The 15,711-nt window shown below is 39.1% G+C and overlaps 2 protein-coding genes across 3 annotated transcripts; both read right to left on the reverse strand.

Moving 5' to 3' along the window:
• Positions 1-143: 143 nt before the first annotated feature.
• On the reverse strand, positions 144-6,109 carry abhd14a (abhydrolase domain containing 14A). Its single transcript, XM_086200797.1, has 5 exons — positions 5,823-6,109; positions 4,621-4,901; positions 4,350-4,465; positions 3,285-3,520; positions 144-1,018 (listed from the first exon to the last, which is right to left on the reverse strand). Exons 2-5 carry the CDS (start codon positions 4,881-4,883, stop codon positions 836-838), a joined length of 798 nt encoding a protein of 265 aa, XP_086056923.1. The 5' UTR covers positions 4,884-4,901; positions 5,823-6,109; the 3' UTR covers positions 144-835.
• Positions 6,110-6,439: 330 nt separating this feature from the next.
• hyal2b (hyaluronidase 2b) lies at positions 6,440-13,780 on the reverse strand. Of its 2 annotated transcripts, none has more exons than XM_086199512.1 (4): positions 13,623-13,780; positions 11,317-12,290; positions 10,067-10,156; positions 6,440-9,982 (listed from the first exon to the last, which is right to left on the reverse strand). In XM_086199512.1, exons 2-4 carry the CDS (start codon positions 12,271-12,273, stop codon positions 9,593-9,595), a joined length of 1,437 nt encoding a protein of 478 aa, XP_086055638.1. In that variant the 5' UTR covers positions 12,274-12,290; positions 13,623-13,780; the 3' UTR covers positions 6,440-9,592. The 2 variants fall into 2 exon arrangements, with proteins under 2 accessions (XP_086055638.1, XP_086055637.1); XM_086199511.1 differs by lacking the exon at positions 13,623-13,780 and adding an exon at positions 12,749-12,969.
• Positions 13,781-15,711: the final 1,931 nt, after the last annotated feature.

A 15,711-nucleotide genomic window follows, 5' to 3' on the forward strand; every position in this document is an offset into this window, starting at 1 on the left:
GGTTTGGTTACATTTCCCACTGTTGTTGCTACTTAGCAGATGAAAAGTTAGTTATCCAGTCAAGTTCCATTATGTAAATACATTATCAAAACACTGAGCTCACATTTTATAAACTAATAGAAAAAAAAACACACACACACACACATTCTATTTTTATTGTAAGCGGTGCACATAACGTTTCCTTCGTTTTTTTGCATGATTGTCTCAACTTATTGCAAACGTAACACATATCAATTATAATTACATAAATAAAATGGAACAACTTTTTTAAACCTTTTTAAATGTTCCCTTCTTTTTATTTTTACATTTGTTTTAAATGACTGGCTGCCTACATTCTATTTGCTTCTGTTGAGCACAGCTGGAATGGAAATCATATCTTAATATACAAATAAAATGAGCAGTGAAAGGAGGCTATTCAAACACATGCATCAGTTACTTTTGCATATTTACAGTAACATGTCACCTACAAAAATGGTAACAGTCAGGCAAAAACATTCCAAGTTTTTACATGCAACAAGAGATGTGAAACATATGAAACGATACTTACGTTACTATACAAGTGGAGGCTTTTTTTCTCATGTAACAGACTTCCCTGAAATAATGTTTAGTCTCAATACCACTATGGAGATGGAGAAAATAATACAATTTTAATTTTGGAATGCTGTATCTTAAATTGTCACTAAAAGATATTTTATGCTATTTTCCATGTATCAAAACCTACACCCAAGTTTGTCTGCCTTGCTTTTTATCTGTTTTTTGCAAAAACACACTGGACCATAGAATAATGAATTTATACAACTCTTATTATCTTTTCTTCATCGTTCTTCAACACATCTCACTTCAGTTTGCCGAGGAAGTCAATCAGTCCCTGATGAAACGCTCTGGGTTTGTCCATGTAGCAGGCATGACGAGCTCCTTCTAACTTTAGCACGGAGTGATTTGGAAGTTGTATGAGGTTCTTGTGAGATTGAGCGCCCAGATTTGTGTCAAGAGCTCCGAAGACGATCAGGGTGGGAGTCTGAAAGGCAAAATGCAGTGAAAAGTTAAAGATCATCACCACTCTATTCACTGTATGGTTAGCTTAGTAGGATAGCTTAGCATAAACTCTGGCAAAAACGTGGAAACGGCAACTGTTGCTGTGTCAAAAAAAGTTGCAAAAACCATCCATCAAACTCTATAAATCTGGTTTATGAACAAAGTGTACCTTGTTCGTTAAATTCCTACAAACCAACAAAAAAAGCTGTTTTTGTTTTTTGTTTTTTTTATAATTACTACTTGGCCAATAGATTGCAATACATACTAAAATGGTTAAAGCCAAACTCATTAGACCAAGCATGGCACGATATTGAACAAACATTCTGCAAAGAAATCCAAATCTCTGATCTCCCTTTTATCAGCCCTGTTATCAAGCATCACAGCTGCTTTAAGTACATTAGCATCAGCAACACCCTCATAGCCTGGTGGGAATTTCTCAAAAGCAATGGGCTCTCGAACACCCTTTGCAGGCTCACGCCTATCTGGAACAATCCTGACATCCTGCAAAATAAAAAAACAATACATTTTGCTGCATGGGCCAATAAAGGGTTAAAAAATCTAGAGCATATCTTCCAAGACAAAGAATTCATAGAATTTAACCAAATTACAGCAAATTATGGTATCAACAAAAACAAATTTCTGGAATATCTTCAGCTCAAATCTATAATACAGGCACGGTTTGACCTTACCCAGTTAGACTTACAGCTTCCACCTAGAATAACAGATTTTTTACAAATTTCACCCCCTAAGCTACTGTCTAAAATTAACTCAATAGTTTCAACAACAGAATTTATAATCTCTATTCCTTCATCCAAATGGGAGAAAGATCTGTCGATCAACCCACACCCTAACTTTTGGATAGAAATCTGCTCCAACACATTTAGAATGATTCGCAGTGGTAACCTACAATTAATAAATTACAAGGTTCTCCACAGAACACACTACACAGGACAAAGGATGTTCCAGATGGGCCTCACACAAACAAACATTTGTCCATATTGTGCGACTGGCTCACCAGACTGCTATCTGCATGCTATATGGCTTTGTACACCTGTTAACAATTTTTGGCAGAGGGTTTGTAAAGACCTATCACGGTGGTTAGGGTACCCCATCCCCATCTCCCCCTCACTTTGTCTGCTAGGTGACCTCACTAATGTTAATATGGAAGTAAAAAAATCCTGCATGCTTCTCACTGATCTAAGCATCGCAAAGAAGGCCATCCTGATGAATTGGAAATCCAAGAACAACCTAAGCATTACTCAATATAGAAACCTTTTATTAGACCACATTTCCATGGAGAGAATGTCTGCTTGGGAGGAAAGTCGATCGTCAGAGTTCGAACAAATCTGGTCCCCGATAATTAAATCCATCACATAGTTTTGATTAGGGGGGGCTGGGCTTCATGGCTCTGGCCCCGGGGCGGGTGGCTATGGACGCTGGCTGCCTTGGGTGTCCGGTGGCTCGCTGGGCTGGTGGGCCTGGGGTTACTGCCTTCTGGGGCGGCTTTGGGTCTCGCCTGTTGAGGGACGACGTGGGGGGCGTGGGGGCGGCTTCCCCTATCATGGCGGCACCCTATGGGATTGGGGGTTGGGGGTCCTTGGGCTGGGTCGGGGCCTCCACCCGGCATGGGGGGGTCGGGGGCCCTGTGCTCTGCTGCCGGGGATTCAGACATTTATCTTAAAATTATATTAAACCAAATGGTAAGCCTGCACCGGAAATTCTGCAACCATTGTTTTTTTTGTTTTTTTCTTTTGTTGTTGTTACTTTTTCTTTGTTTGTTTATTTGTTTTTTGTTTGTTTTTTGTCTTTGTTTGTTTTTGTGTTTTTGTTGTTGTTGTTTTCTGCTATTGCTGTTGTTGTTTTTTTGTCTCCCCCCTCCCCCTTGTCTTCCCTATCCTGTCCCTGTTCTCTCTTCCTGTCCACTCCTGAGCTTCAGTCCGGTAGCTTCATCAATGAACCAACACCATTCCTAATAAAGTTAAACATAAATGGCAATAGGAGGAGTTTATCAGATTCCTCCTATGCAGAATAAAACTGCTTCAGTACAACAAGGCACCAGGAACACTGATGCTGCTTGCCTCAGCTACTGAACAGGACAGGTAAAAAAAAAAAAAAAGCTGTTAAGTGCGTACAGACACAGCAGGTCAATGGGGGTTAGCTCATTCGGCCATACCTCACCACCACGTATCAAACATTAAAGGAAGAGGATACACATCAACCATCACCAGAAAAGCATAAACAACTCCCACCTGAATACTCTGATACTGTTGTGGAGTGTAACTCCGGGTACCAACAGGGGCGATGGGGATGAAGCCGTGGAGCTGAGCGCTGTTCTTCATAAGGAAGGGGATGGAATAATGTCCACTCATGGAGGGGCTCAGAAGCACCGGTGCTCGCACACCCAAAGATTCCATAAATCTGGAGAGGAGGTCCACCCGACTCTGATCGGTCTTCAGACCGTCCGAGTCCGGTGATTTTCCATATCCTGAAGGAATGATGAGTGAAGGAAAATTGATGACTTATTTTTAATTAAATCTTATTACAGCAGGATAAGATCCTCAGACGTGGCACATAAATGCATAACTGATAGAAAATGACATGAACAATTTTTGTTGTGATCTTTTTTTTTTCATCATCCAGGCCTAGAATAATGCACACATTTTCAATACCTTTATTGATACCTTGACTTTGATACTGTTCTTAAATGACTGATTACAAGCCATTTTAACCAAATAATAAATACATTAAATGTTATGTTGCAGACCTTTGCTTTTAGTTTTCAGCTCTCTTTAGCATTTTCACTCACTCCAAACAGCAGCGCTACAAGACAAGAAATAAGCCACAACTTGGATATTTACTCCTCAGGCACTGAATGACAAAGCATCTTTCTATTGTACTGAAACAATTCAGTCGGTGTTTGCCATAATTCTATCAATTTTCAATACAGCCCTGTTAGGCTGACAGGTCTATCAACATTCCACCTCCAGCTCAGCCTGTTCACCTTTGCAAAAGAGAAAAGAGACCATGACGGAGCAAGGAGGAATAAAACCTCTGTCTTGATGCTGCCCATTTGCAGTGCCTTGAAATGACATTTTGTTAGTCAACCTGATTCTTATTTGTGTGAAGGTCAAGGCTGGGCAGGGGGAATCCATCTAGTCCTTTGACTGATCACACTTATCTTCTCGAGCTTTTCAGTATGAACAATTGAACTCGAAAGCCTTTTGCATCATTCAGAGTTGCATAAAATGCAAACAAGGTGGCGGGTCTGCAAATAAGAGTACAATCAAGCTGAGGTGATGTCTCCATCTCTGTACCTGGTAGGTCCATTGCTAAGGCCTGAAATCCATTGGTTGCAAGCAGGGCCATGGTACCAATTTCTTCCCAGGTTTTAGATGTAAAGGCCTGGCCGTGCAGCAGCACCACTTGCAACCTGCAGAAAAATTATCGCTTTTTCTCATGACTTATCAATAAAAGGTATATGTAGATGTTACAACAGGCATATATGTGTGTTATACCTCTAGGTTATTTCAAATAAATCACTCTCTTTCTGGTGTGCTCACGTTGCTAATGCTCATGTTGTCTCACCTTGGCAATATTTGTCGTCCAGCTGCGTCAACAGGTAATGCTTCTCGGAAGAAGAGTGGAGGGTCCCCAGGTAACTGTCCAGTGCGAATTGACACATTAATGGTGGGAACCTGAGGAGGAGGGGTGGTCATTAGCCCCACTCTTTGCCCCTCCAGAGATGGCTCCATACTGCCTTGTCGGAGTGCTGGCAGCAGCAGGTACAGCAGTACTGTGGCCAGCAACACGAGGCCCAGAACCACAAGACGATTTCGCAAGAAATTCATTTGGTCCAGATGAACGATCTAAGAAAAGTAGCAGACCAAGAATTTGATAATTACAACGTGTTTGAAAGTGTATACTCACTGAATCCTCGTCTTCTCGAGTTAATAACAGTTCAGTTGTATCAACATATACCTGTCAACAACTCTCTTGGAAATAACAATAACACAAATTTAACAAAGAATGATATTCCTACCTTTCAATATGTGGATGAAGGTTGTCGATTACTCTACAATATTGGATTTTTAATGAAATTGAATACGCTGATATTTTACGACTGTTTTTTGGTTGAACAAGTGTGCATGATATTTACATTTTACACATCCTAATAACCACAGGTAAACATAGTGGATTTGAAAAAGAGATATTTCCTTTATTTCGAAAACAATTAGAAAACTGTTTCCTCATCATCCGTTGTTTAAGATAACAAATAATGAACAAAGATCACATTTGAGCAAAACTATTTAGGTCATCAGACCGATACAGATTAGAATAAAATGTGCAGTGATATTATCTTGCCATCCACAATCCCTGGACGAAAATGTATGACGTGGCTTGTTAAAAGAATAATATTAAATGTACTGAGTTAATACATTAAGATTAAATTCTTCCTCTTCAGTTGGATGCTAGGTAATCGTGTTTTGTTTGTTTTTCCTTTTAATTATCAAATTGTCACGCGCAAAATGCATCCTATATGGAGCCCTCATTCGTCAGCCTAGAGATTGTGCACCTGGTGGCTTTCGACACGGCCTACGGTAACTTTGGTGCGTTTACAGCTTGATGAAAAGCACAAACATTAACGATAACTGGCCAATTTAGTTAAACTCTGTAAGAAAGCTAAAATTAGCTCGACGTGCCACTCTGCAGTGAGATCAATGGGAAACGGTTTTAAAACAAACAACGTAAAAATGCAGAGGAAAATAGGTAAAAATAGACAAACATACCGACACAGACTTGATACTGCAAGACACGTTCAATGACAGACCGACGACGCTGTCTGCTTTCTCGTCATGTCACCTGTATTAGTGGTTGTTCGGCTTCGGCTCGATGCTAGTGTTTGCTAGCTTATCTATTCAAACCATTGACAAATTGTATTGGTAGTTTATACTATGTTTGCATTGCTATACTGACAAGAAGCTGCACGTACATTCAATGTCGGAATTTTTTTAATGAACCTAATGTAGAGACGGCTGTAAGCCGAGCATTAATTCTGATGTCATGTGTATGCTAGTCGGACATTTTTAAGAGTTACACATAACAACTCCGAGCAACTCACGTCATTTCCTGCCGAAGGGTATTGTTTTACACACGCACGCAGGCACACACATATAAAACTATATATATTTATATACACATATATATACATACATATATATATATATAAACTATCTATCTATCTATATATATATGTATATCCATATATATATATATCTATATCTATATATATGTATATACATTTTCATGACTAGATGAATAATAGAGAAGCTTTTCAAATTTCAAACCCTAACCCATAAAATGAAATCATAAGAATGAGACCATGAAATAACAAGAAATTTAAAAGTTGCATTGAAATTCCTTTTTATTATTGCAATATTCTGATGTAAAATGTGAATATGAAATACTTTCACATACAAAACACTGGAATTGTTTGCAAGCCTTGGATTTTTCAGATTTGCTTTAAAGAAAAACAATACATCTTGGCAAAGCGTTTTCAAATACTGAAATAAAACAACTCAAGAAATTTGTGGAGTGAAGAAGAGAATATCACATTCAATAATTTACTGTGTCATTATGTGACTGTTCCATAATACATTTCAGCATTCTGGCATTCAAAATAATATATTCAATGATAAGTATATTCAAATGGATTTGAATTAATCTTGCATTGAATGTTTTTCATTGCTATTATTTTATTCTTCAGCTTTTGTCTTTCAAGTTCTGGAGCAGACCTCAGTTATTCATCACAGACATGTTATTGATGCATATCGATTCATCCTCCAGACAGCCACTGCTTTTCATTCACTCCCATATATAAAAGTCAAGTCTTAAAAGACAGGACAGTTGCTTCCCAAAGGATAGCACAGGATAGAACAGCATGCATTTGAGTTGTCCAAGCACAGTGATATAGATTCCCTTTGAATTGTCTCACTGTGATATTTATACTGCTGTGCACTGAATGCAACACACTGGCTGCCTGAAAGATAACAAAGAACACATTAGTAAACCTGACACACACGATGGTCCATATATTGAAATGTTTGGCTGTACAATATGAAAGAATGCAGCTTTTATATTTCTGTATCTTTCCATAAATGTAATTATTGACCTTTGGCATCAATATGTCAATATAGTACTATGTCGTGACATCATGAATTCTTTCTCCCTCCTCTATTCCACAACATGTTTTTAATCCTTCTTTTCCACGATTAAAAATGTGACTGATATGTTAAAGGATTAAATACAACATAATATAGTGTTTAACAGATAATTACAAGTCAATTGAAACTAAATGACCTCTTTACAGTCTTAGTTTAAAGGCCAAGGGAGGTAAACCAATCATAAAACACCCATTTCTTAACAAACAAAACTCACAGTTGATCACATTTCTAACAACAAAAATGAAAAAAAAAATTCTACTTTAATGCACTGCTGGTTTGACTGACACATTTTAAGATAAATTAATATCACCTCTTGTAGGTGTCCACACAATCAAATCAGATGTACCTCAAAAGATGTGTTAAAGTGCAAAAATCCACTATATTTGCAGCAAAGGAAAATATACTATTAAACACATTGGCGCACTTTCTGATCATTGTTTGAGAACGAAAGCACAATGTAAATATCTTAGGTAGCAAAAAAGACTTTTGATCACTGCCACAAAGAATTATCTACAAAAACATAAAGAAATACAGAATCTACTGTATACATACGAGACTGCTCAGCTAGTGAGTATATTTACTTGGTTTTATATAAGAGTGTGGCTACAGTAGCAGCTGCTAGCAGGAACTCAGACAGACATGTCTAAAGTCAGGTAACGATCAACAAGCGAAACTCAGCTTGATAAACACAATTTGAGGCGAAGTTTTCTTTTTTTTAAACATAAACTAATGTTCACTTTTTTAAAATTTGTAAATAAATACATATACCAAATTCATTTCTTCCATTATTGTTGGGGCTCTTATGTGTTAAAGTACACCACTAGTGAACTCTTCTTCCTATTTCTTCATGAAACTTAATAAAAAAAACAAGAAAGCCAATTTTTGCATTACCTGAATGCTGACATTAAAAGTTGCTGTCCTTTAACATGTATATAAACTATTTGAATTATTTCACAGTGATTTAAATTAAAGGATATTTGCAAGAAACTTTTGCTTTTTTTTTTAATACACTTCACTCATTAATGAAGAAAACAGACTGAGGCACATGGAGTTAAATGTCAGTGGAAAGCACTGTGGCCAATGGAAGTCTGAGATGAACACTGCTGTAAAAAAATAAGCCCAGCTCTAACCTGGAGGGCACTAAGAGAGCACAGACTGCTACCAAGTTAAAAAAAACTTCTTTTTTTTAAACCTATATTAAAACAGCTCTGCCACAAAACTTTTGGCATCAACCAACCTTTTCCTTGGCTGATTCTCCGCTCCTCCATCAAGTTTTCTCGCATAATCTTGCTGACAGACATAAACAGCATTACTAATACGGCAGAGGTTATAAACAAAACTGTAAAAGAAGAGCACTTGGTAGCCTTAAGGCACATTTCTGAACTGATGCAGGGCTTTGCTTTCCGAAGACAGACAACTTAAATCAGACTGAAATCCCATTCAGTGTTCCCTTTTTGAAGTCACATTAAGTCCTTGTTTTTTAAGTTATTAATAGGTTTTATACTCCAAGGACTAAAAAAAAAACCTTACAGCGAAATGTAGTAGTAAGACTTTTTTTTTTTTAAATTGAAGTAGAAAATGTAATTTGAAAAGCAAATAGGTAGGTGGTCATTAAAAAAACAAAAACAAAACACACACACACACACATTGACAGCATTTTCCCAAATCAATCACCTGCTGGTAAAATGAAATACTTATATTTCAGTCACTGTATTAATCCGATTTAATTCATAAACAGATATAAGTTGAAATGTTAAATTTATGCAGCAACGAGAGAAAACCACTCTTCTGTTTAATTGGACCTCAAATGTTGTTTTTCTGCATCTTTCTTTGCTTGTACCTCAGTTTTAAAAGTTTTTTTTTTTTTAAATCACCTTTGGGCTAAGCAGTCTTCCTTAATAAAGGTATGTCTTCATGGGGACAGTCCCACTGAGACACTGTAGTACCGATCAGGGACGGCATATCCCAACTGGAGGTCAAGGCTATCATGGAGCACGGCTGAGGCTGAGGCACGGACATGTTTGATCTTTGACGTTAAGCAATCAGAGTTCATGATGAGATGTGATGTTGATTGATGGACGTGGCTCCAGGAGGTAATCTTGTGTTTTGAGAACTTCCAGCAGAGCTTGTCAAAAACAATATTTTGGTTAGATGGATCAGTGTGCTGGTACCGAAACTTTGTATTATTGGGAAACCAGACCCCTGTAGGATCTCACTCAGCTGCTGTTAATCCAGAGGTATTACCCATACTCAGGAACTTGGATTACTTTTATGTCAAAAAGTCGGCGCTGTTGTTTTCTGGGCTGGCAGAAGGAGTGAATAGTTTCTCCATTTCCTCAGTGTAGCAGAGAGAGGAGTCCTAGAGGGAGTAGAAGGCAAAGAGGCCAGGTTCCTAGAACAGAGGGGGCTCTATTCTGCCCAGGTTCTTTCTGAGCACAGGCCTCACCTCGGTACCCACTGTAGCACTGGCACTGGAAGTGTGCACGGAAGAGAGCCAGCTCAGGTTTGCCAGGTTTGCCCGTAACTTTTAACTGGCCACCCTGACTGGTGATGCTGTGGGTCAATGGACTGAGATGCAGGTAGACATCTGTGTCTGGAAGTTTGCGCTGACAGCGACCGTAAGATTTACACAGCAGCTGACTGCACTGTTCTGCTGCTGTGGACACGTTGAGCAGGTACTGACCCAGCAGTCCCTGAAGATATCCATTTAGTTTGGAGCAGCTGGCCTAGAGGGAATATCAGAGATGTCAACTCCGCCCACCGAGCGCTAGGCTAACAGGCAGCACAAGCACACAAGGTCAGGTACTTACACTACTGCTCGCGTAGGACGTGTCTCCCCAGAAGATAACACCTGCTGCCCCGAGTGCAACACTCTCGCCGATGGTGGAGACTAGATCTGTCTGCAAAACATTCACCCGCACAGGTCAGTTGTGCATCAAAGAATCAAGGAAAGACAAAAAATGAGTTAGCTTTTACACACAGTAGAAGTAGTAGTAGTTTTGGGGAAACAGGCACATTTGCCATTCTCCCCAGAACCAGACAGGGAAATAGATCCTTTTCTCTCTTCTCTGTGTCAATTAGAGCCCCATGGAGACCAGTTGGGTGCTAGTTAGCATCGCACAATGAATGGTAATGGGTGGAAAGTGTTAACATATCTCTGTCAAAACTCATGAAATTGATTCAGTTCAGGATTTTAGTTTGTCCAGAGGCAATCATCAACACATTTTGCTACTTTGTGTTTGATTTTAATTCAGATTCAGAAAACTTTTAGTCATATAATTACTCGTAATTCTACATTATTTCATAGTGAATGTTGCACACAACCCTAGTTCTATTCATACAGGCAAAGACTGTTTTGGAGAAAAGTGCTTTGGATACTTTTAGCAAAGTTATGTGAACAGATCCACTACCATTCATCCTGCTGAGCCACTTCGCATTCAGCTGGTCTCTGAGGATCTGAGCTCGGTACTACAGCGGAGAGGAGAGAAGGGTATCTCTTGTGCGGTTCTGGGGAAAACGAAAGGATGGAAAATATTTCCCAAAAGGCTGCTGTGTTCCTTTGAATAAGCTGCTCCACTTCCAACAACTGAAACCAATTATGTAAATACTTTGTATGATTTAACAGAATGCTACACAGGCACATTTACAAACAACGCATTGCACAAGATCTCCTTTTGTGTTAGCGTGTTGTTGTGTTGCAGTTGTTTCAGTACATTTAACTGCTGTTTAACCTTTATAAGCACCAACCAGAAAACGGTTTTTTCAGATGCTATTGTTTAAAATACACAAAGAAACTCATCACAGTGGCTAAACCCTGCTGCCGACTAGTGCTCTTCTGGAGTAAATGCAGAATGACCCAAGCGCGACCCCAGTATTAAAGATCACAATTTACAAACAATAGATGTCAGGACTTACAAGCAGCCATCAGGATTTACATCCTGTCGGTAAAATAACTACATTGAGGGCTATAAAAAAATAAGAGCCTTCAATGAAAGGGGCCCAGTGATATTGGACGCTTGTATCCACATCTATAAATCAACTTTTCCTCACACCAACTAACCTCAGTTAGGAGCGTCATCTGACTTATGTATGTTGGCCGGGTATAAACAAATACAGGACGTGCTAATCCATCCCCGACTGATGCCAGCCGCATCGCCTCCTTCACCCTGTTTCGGACAAACAGGCGTCCATCATTTGTAGAACTTAGCAGAGAGTCCATGTATATAGATGGGAAGAATGCCGTGCATTCCATCCACAACCAGTTGAGTTGGTCATTGCGTGACTTTTCCACAGCAGGACAGCGGCCTGTGTAGTTCTCCAGGCCACCCCTGTAGTCATGGTTGTAGCAATCTGGAAACAAGTAGAAGCCCCAGAGTTGATTGGGCCTCAAATTCTTTGCAAATTTCAGAGTATCCAGCATAAATTTGCGAGCTGATAGCTCAAATTCTTGTTGTGCAACTTTTCCGACTTGCTCAGGGGTCCAATTAGGGTTCTTCTTGGCCACCATTTCACGGGATTTACTTCGATAGATATCTTTAAAATCCCAATTTCTGATCCACAATGGACGCCACTCCTCCCAGTCTATAACAGCCAAACCTTTTGCCTCTGGTTCTCGTATATATTTTTGCAAACCTTCCGGCATCTTTTCGTAGTGCTGAGTGAGACTAGCAAGCTGCGGAAGGCCTCCATTCACTGCAGTGCCACTGCGCTCATAATAAGGATACAAACCAAGGCGCTCCTTATAGAAAATTGTGAGGTTTTGTCGTACAAAGCCCTCATTGGGAGATGCTACAATGTCAAACTGCTCCAAAGATAATGTCACACGATGTCGCGGGGCACACTCCTGTGTTGGGGCATTCCACACAAGAAGAACTGGGTTCCGGGAATATAATGGCCATTTTGTTTGCTTTATATCTGCTGAACATAAGCCTGTCCATGATGTCAACAGAGTCAGGAGCAACCAAGGCAGGTGGCCAGAGGCACTGAAGAGAGAGTGAGATGTAGCATTCATGGCCATTGCTCACACTTCTTTGTCTATGAAAAAAAAAAAAGACACAGTTTAACTTCTAATTACATCTCAAATAATAAACTGATACAAATTTGCAGCTGTATCACAAAAAAAATGTTCTTTTGAGTAGGTCTCCAGGGAGTAGAAAAACGCTGGACTACAAAGGTTTCATTGAGCAAGCAGAATAGAAAGTGAGACAGCAAATTAATGACACACCTAAACTGGTATCACCAACAACGCAAACCGACAATGATAACAGTTCACTTCCCTTTTCTCAACTGTATCATTAAGTAGCTTTCTAAGAAAATTTAAACAGCTACGGAAATATCACGCAGCTAAAAATACTTTTTCTACACATTCAAATGTTGCTCCACGCAGAAACTAAACTAAGGTAACTTTGTCTCGACTTAGCCTCAGGTTTCACTGAACATGCATGCTAAGTTAGCTGAAAGGTTTGGGTTCCTCTTTTCTTTTCCCGTCTGACCTTTTCCGACGAAACTGGGGACAAGGGCTGATTCCACTCATGAAACCGTCACGTAAGCCATTGTTCCACCGCCCTGCCATGTGAAACTCAACGGTCATTCTTCGCTCAGTCCATGTTGATGATTAACAAAACTAGCAGCTCGTGGTGGGGATACCATCGCAGAAGTGATGACGGGTATAACGTTGAGCATCAACAGATCACTGTATTAAGGTCTGAGCTATGGGGGGGGTTCCTAAATACATTAAATAAAAATACTTCCCTTGTTTAACCAATCTGATATAATTTTATCCTATTTAAAAAAATACAACTTATAATCTATAACATTAGTATGATAACGACCATGACTGGGGGTAAATTGACTGTACAATTACATCCCGGTGGCTCACACTCCCCTACAAAGTAAAATAGTTTGTTCCATAAGCGAGCACTGAGGTCCTGTGTAGTAGAAATAAAATTCATTGAAAAAAAATGTCCACTAGTGACAAAATGGTTAAAAGCCTGACAGACAGATGTGTGTCCCTCTTCCATTTATTTTAGGAGTTATTTTTTCAAAATCTTTTATTTAATTTCCTAGTCCTGTGTCAAATGTCCATGTGAAAATATCTTCATTATATTTTGCCATCATCATCCTGTTTTTATTCAATTAAACTTCAGTCAGCTAAAACTGATCATTTTGTGTTTTTTAGTTTAGTTTTAAATGATTACAACTCAGCTTAATGTATTTGTAGTCAGCCTAAATGCATCAATTAAGCAACTGAATTGGATTTTCTCTTTTGATTAAAATGCATCTTACTTTTAAGGAAATATCAAAATATGCAACATGTTGTTAATTCTCTGAAGTTATTTTACAATGCATCAAAAATGTGCCCCTTACCAGCAGCTTGTGTGTCTCTAATATCAGGATAACAGCGATTCAGTCACGCAGTTGGAGTTGTTGGAGTTCAGGATACATTGAGGTCAAGCTCGTTCTTCCATTATCATCTTCTAATCCTCTTTTCATAAGAACAGAACAGAGCTGTGTCTCTACATTGCACTCCACCACAGTCTGATATTTAAACATGCAGCTGACTCCACCTCTATTTCACCTCTGTCTGAGGTTAGGAACATAAAACATCTCACCACAGGAGCTTTGTTTGCTCTCACTATGACCAAGAGTAGCTCCTCTGCATGTTTGTCTGAGAGAGAATGTGATTGATAGTATCAAAGTTTAGGTCAAATAAATACATGTTAAATCTTAACAACAATGCCTCGACAATCAAAACAAGATCTTTGGCAAAGCGTCAGTTTAAGGTTGTGGTCCTCAACTCCGCTGTACTTCAGCAATTTCTTAAGATTAATGTTGAATGGCAGGATCTATCTGAGGAGTAGAACAAAGCAGGTCTAGCAGATGACATCAGCTAAAAGGTGTTTTTGGTTTGGAAAATACAAGGTTGGGAAGGGGGGGCGGCAGCAATGGAGGCCGCAATTTGTGTCATTTATATGTAAAGAGCAGTGCCAGAGTGCATAATGAGGTCAACTCAACTGTAGTAGTGTAATCTATAAAGCTCCCCCAACATAAGAATACAAGTTTTCCAAAAAGTGAAAAGTTAAACCCTAAACTCATGTGGCTGATTGATCACCGACTTTACAATAACGTTCTATCAAAGAGGTCTTTGATGGGTTCTCTGCTTGCACAAGAACAAACACACAAAAGTGTTCTCATACAGACAAAAGCTGTGCTTTCACACTGTTGACTCATACCTTAGTTTTTAAAAACACATTCTTGCACCTCATGACAGATAGATCTCTCTAGACTACAGCCTATAAAACCACCACAGGTATTGAACCTTAGTCATCACATGATGCATTTTTGTTTTTTTAACAATTGTTTTAACAGTATTGTTTCAGCCCAGCTGATCATCTTTACTGCACGTCATTGCCCTGGCTGCCTCTTTAGTGGGTCCAATAAACATGACATAATTCATGTTATTTGTGCCTGTGTGACTCAATAACCTCAAGATTATCCAGTGTTTAGAGAATTTCTGTCTAAAATATGCTGACATACTGAACATTGGTGGTGAAGGCTGCTTTTCCCATCAGTAATGCTGGTTAGCTATTACAGCTAAGTGAAAACAAATATCAGTTTCTCATTGTTGTGGCGGGTCCTCCCCCGCAGACTCAGCTCACGTGGGGTATCTGCCCTCAGGTCAGAAAGCACACAAATTGTGCAGAGTGGAATCTCTTCAAGGAAGCAATAACGTGGAGTAGATTTTGGCTCAGGCCTCTTCATCTCTTGATCCTCCGAGGAGAACAATATCACAGACAGCTTTATAGAAAACCCTTTCCCATAGAGATGGCATCAACCACGTTCTCTCTTACCTGTATTGATGCGTGCGTGCGCACACACACACGCGCGCTCTTCGGCCCCTCCTGCTAACAATGATTTATCTTTGCAATTTCCTTTGCAAGTGTATCATTTCTTAATCACCAGTGGAGGTCACGGGGCATAACGTCATAATAGAACAGTGAACAGGTCGTAACCTTACAAAAACATAATTAAAAGGTTACTGCTAAAATAATTAAGTATTTATGATATAACTGTAAATAATGAAGTCCTACTCAGCTTCTACAAAGCTGCACAGAAACTGGCAACATTCTATAATACAGCCTGCCAGAGATTGTAATTTCTTGGATGAATTTATAAAAAGGATAAAATATCCTCTGGGTATCCAGTACTTTTTATGGTTATTGTTCTCTGAGAAAATCTATTTAGTGACAGTATTAAAAACACTTGATATAATTTCTCTATAATACCCTATTTTAAAAATGTCAAAATGCACAGATTCATATGTGGTTACACCATTATTATAAATTACCTGGTACTCTTAGGGGATGTAGGCTGTCCCATCATCACCCAGCAACTTCTTTAACTCTCCTGGTATTTAGGTTCCTATTACCACTTAAAGTCCAGATGGAAGTAACAT

Source organism: Aulostomus chinensis, chromosome 3 (genome assembly GCF_037954235.1).
Source record: "Aulostomus chinensis isolate RoL2024-O1b breed Wild chromosome 3, RoL_Achi_v1.0, whole genome shotgun sequence".
Taxonomy (NCBI): Eukaryota; Metazoa; Chordata; class Actinopteri; order Syngnathiformes; family Aulostomidae; genus Aulostomus; species Aulostomus chinensis.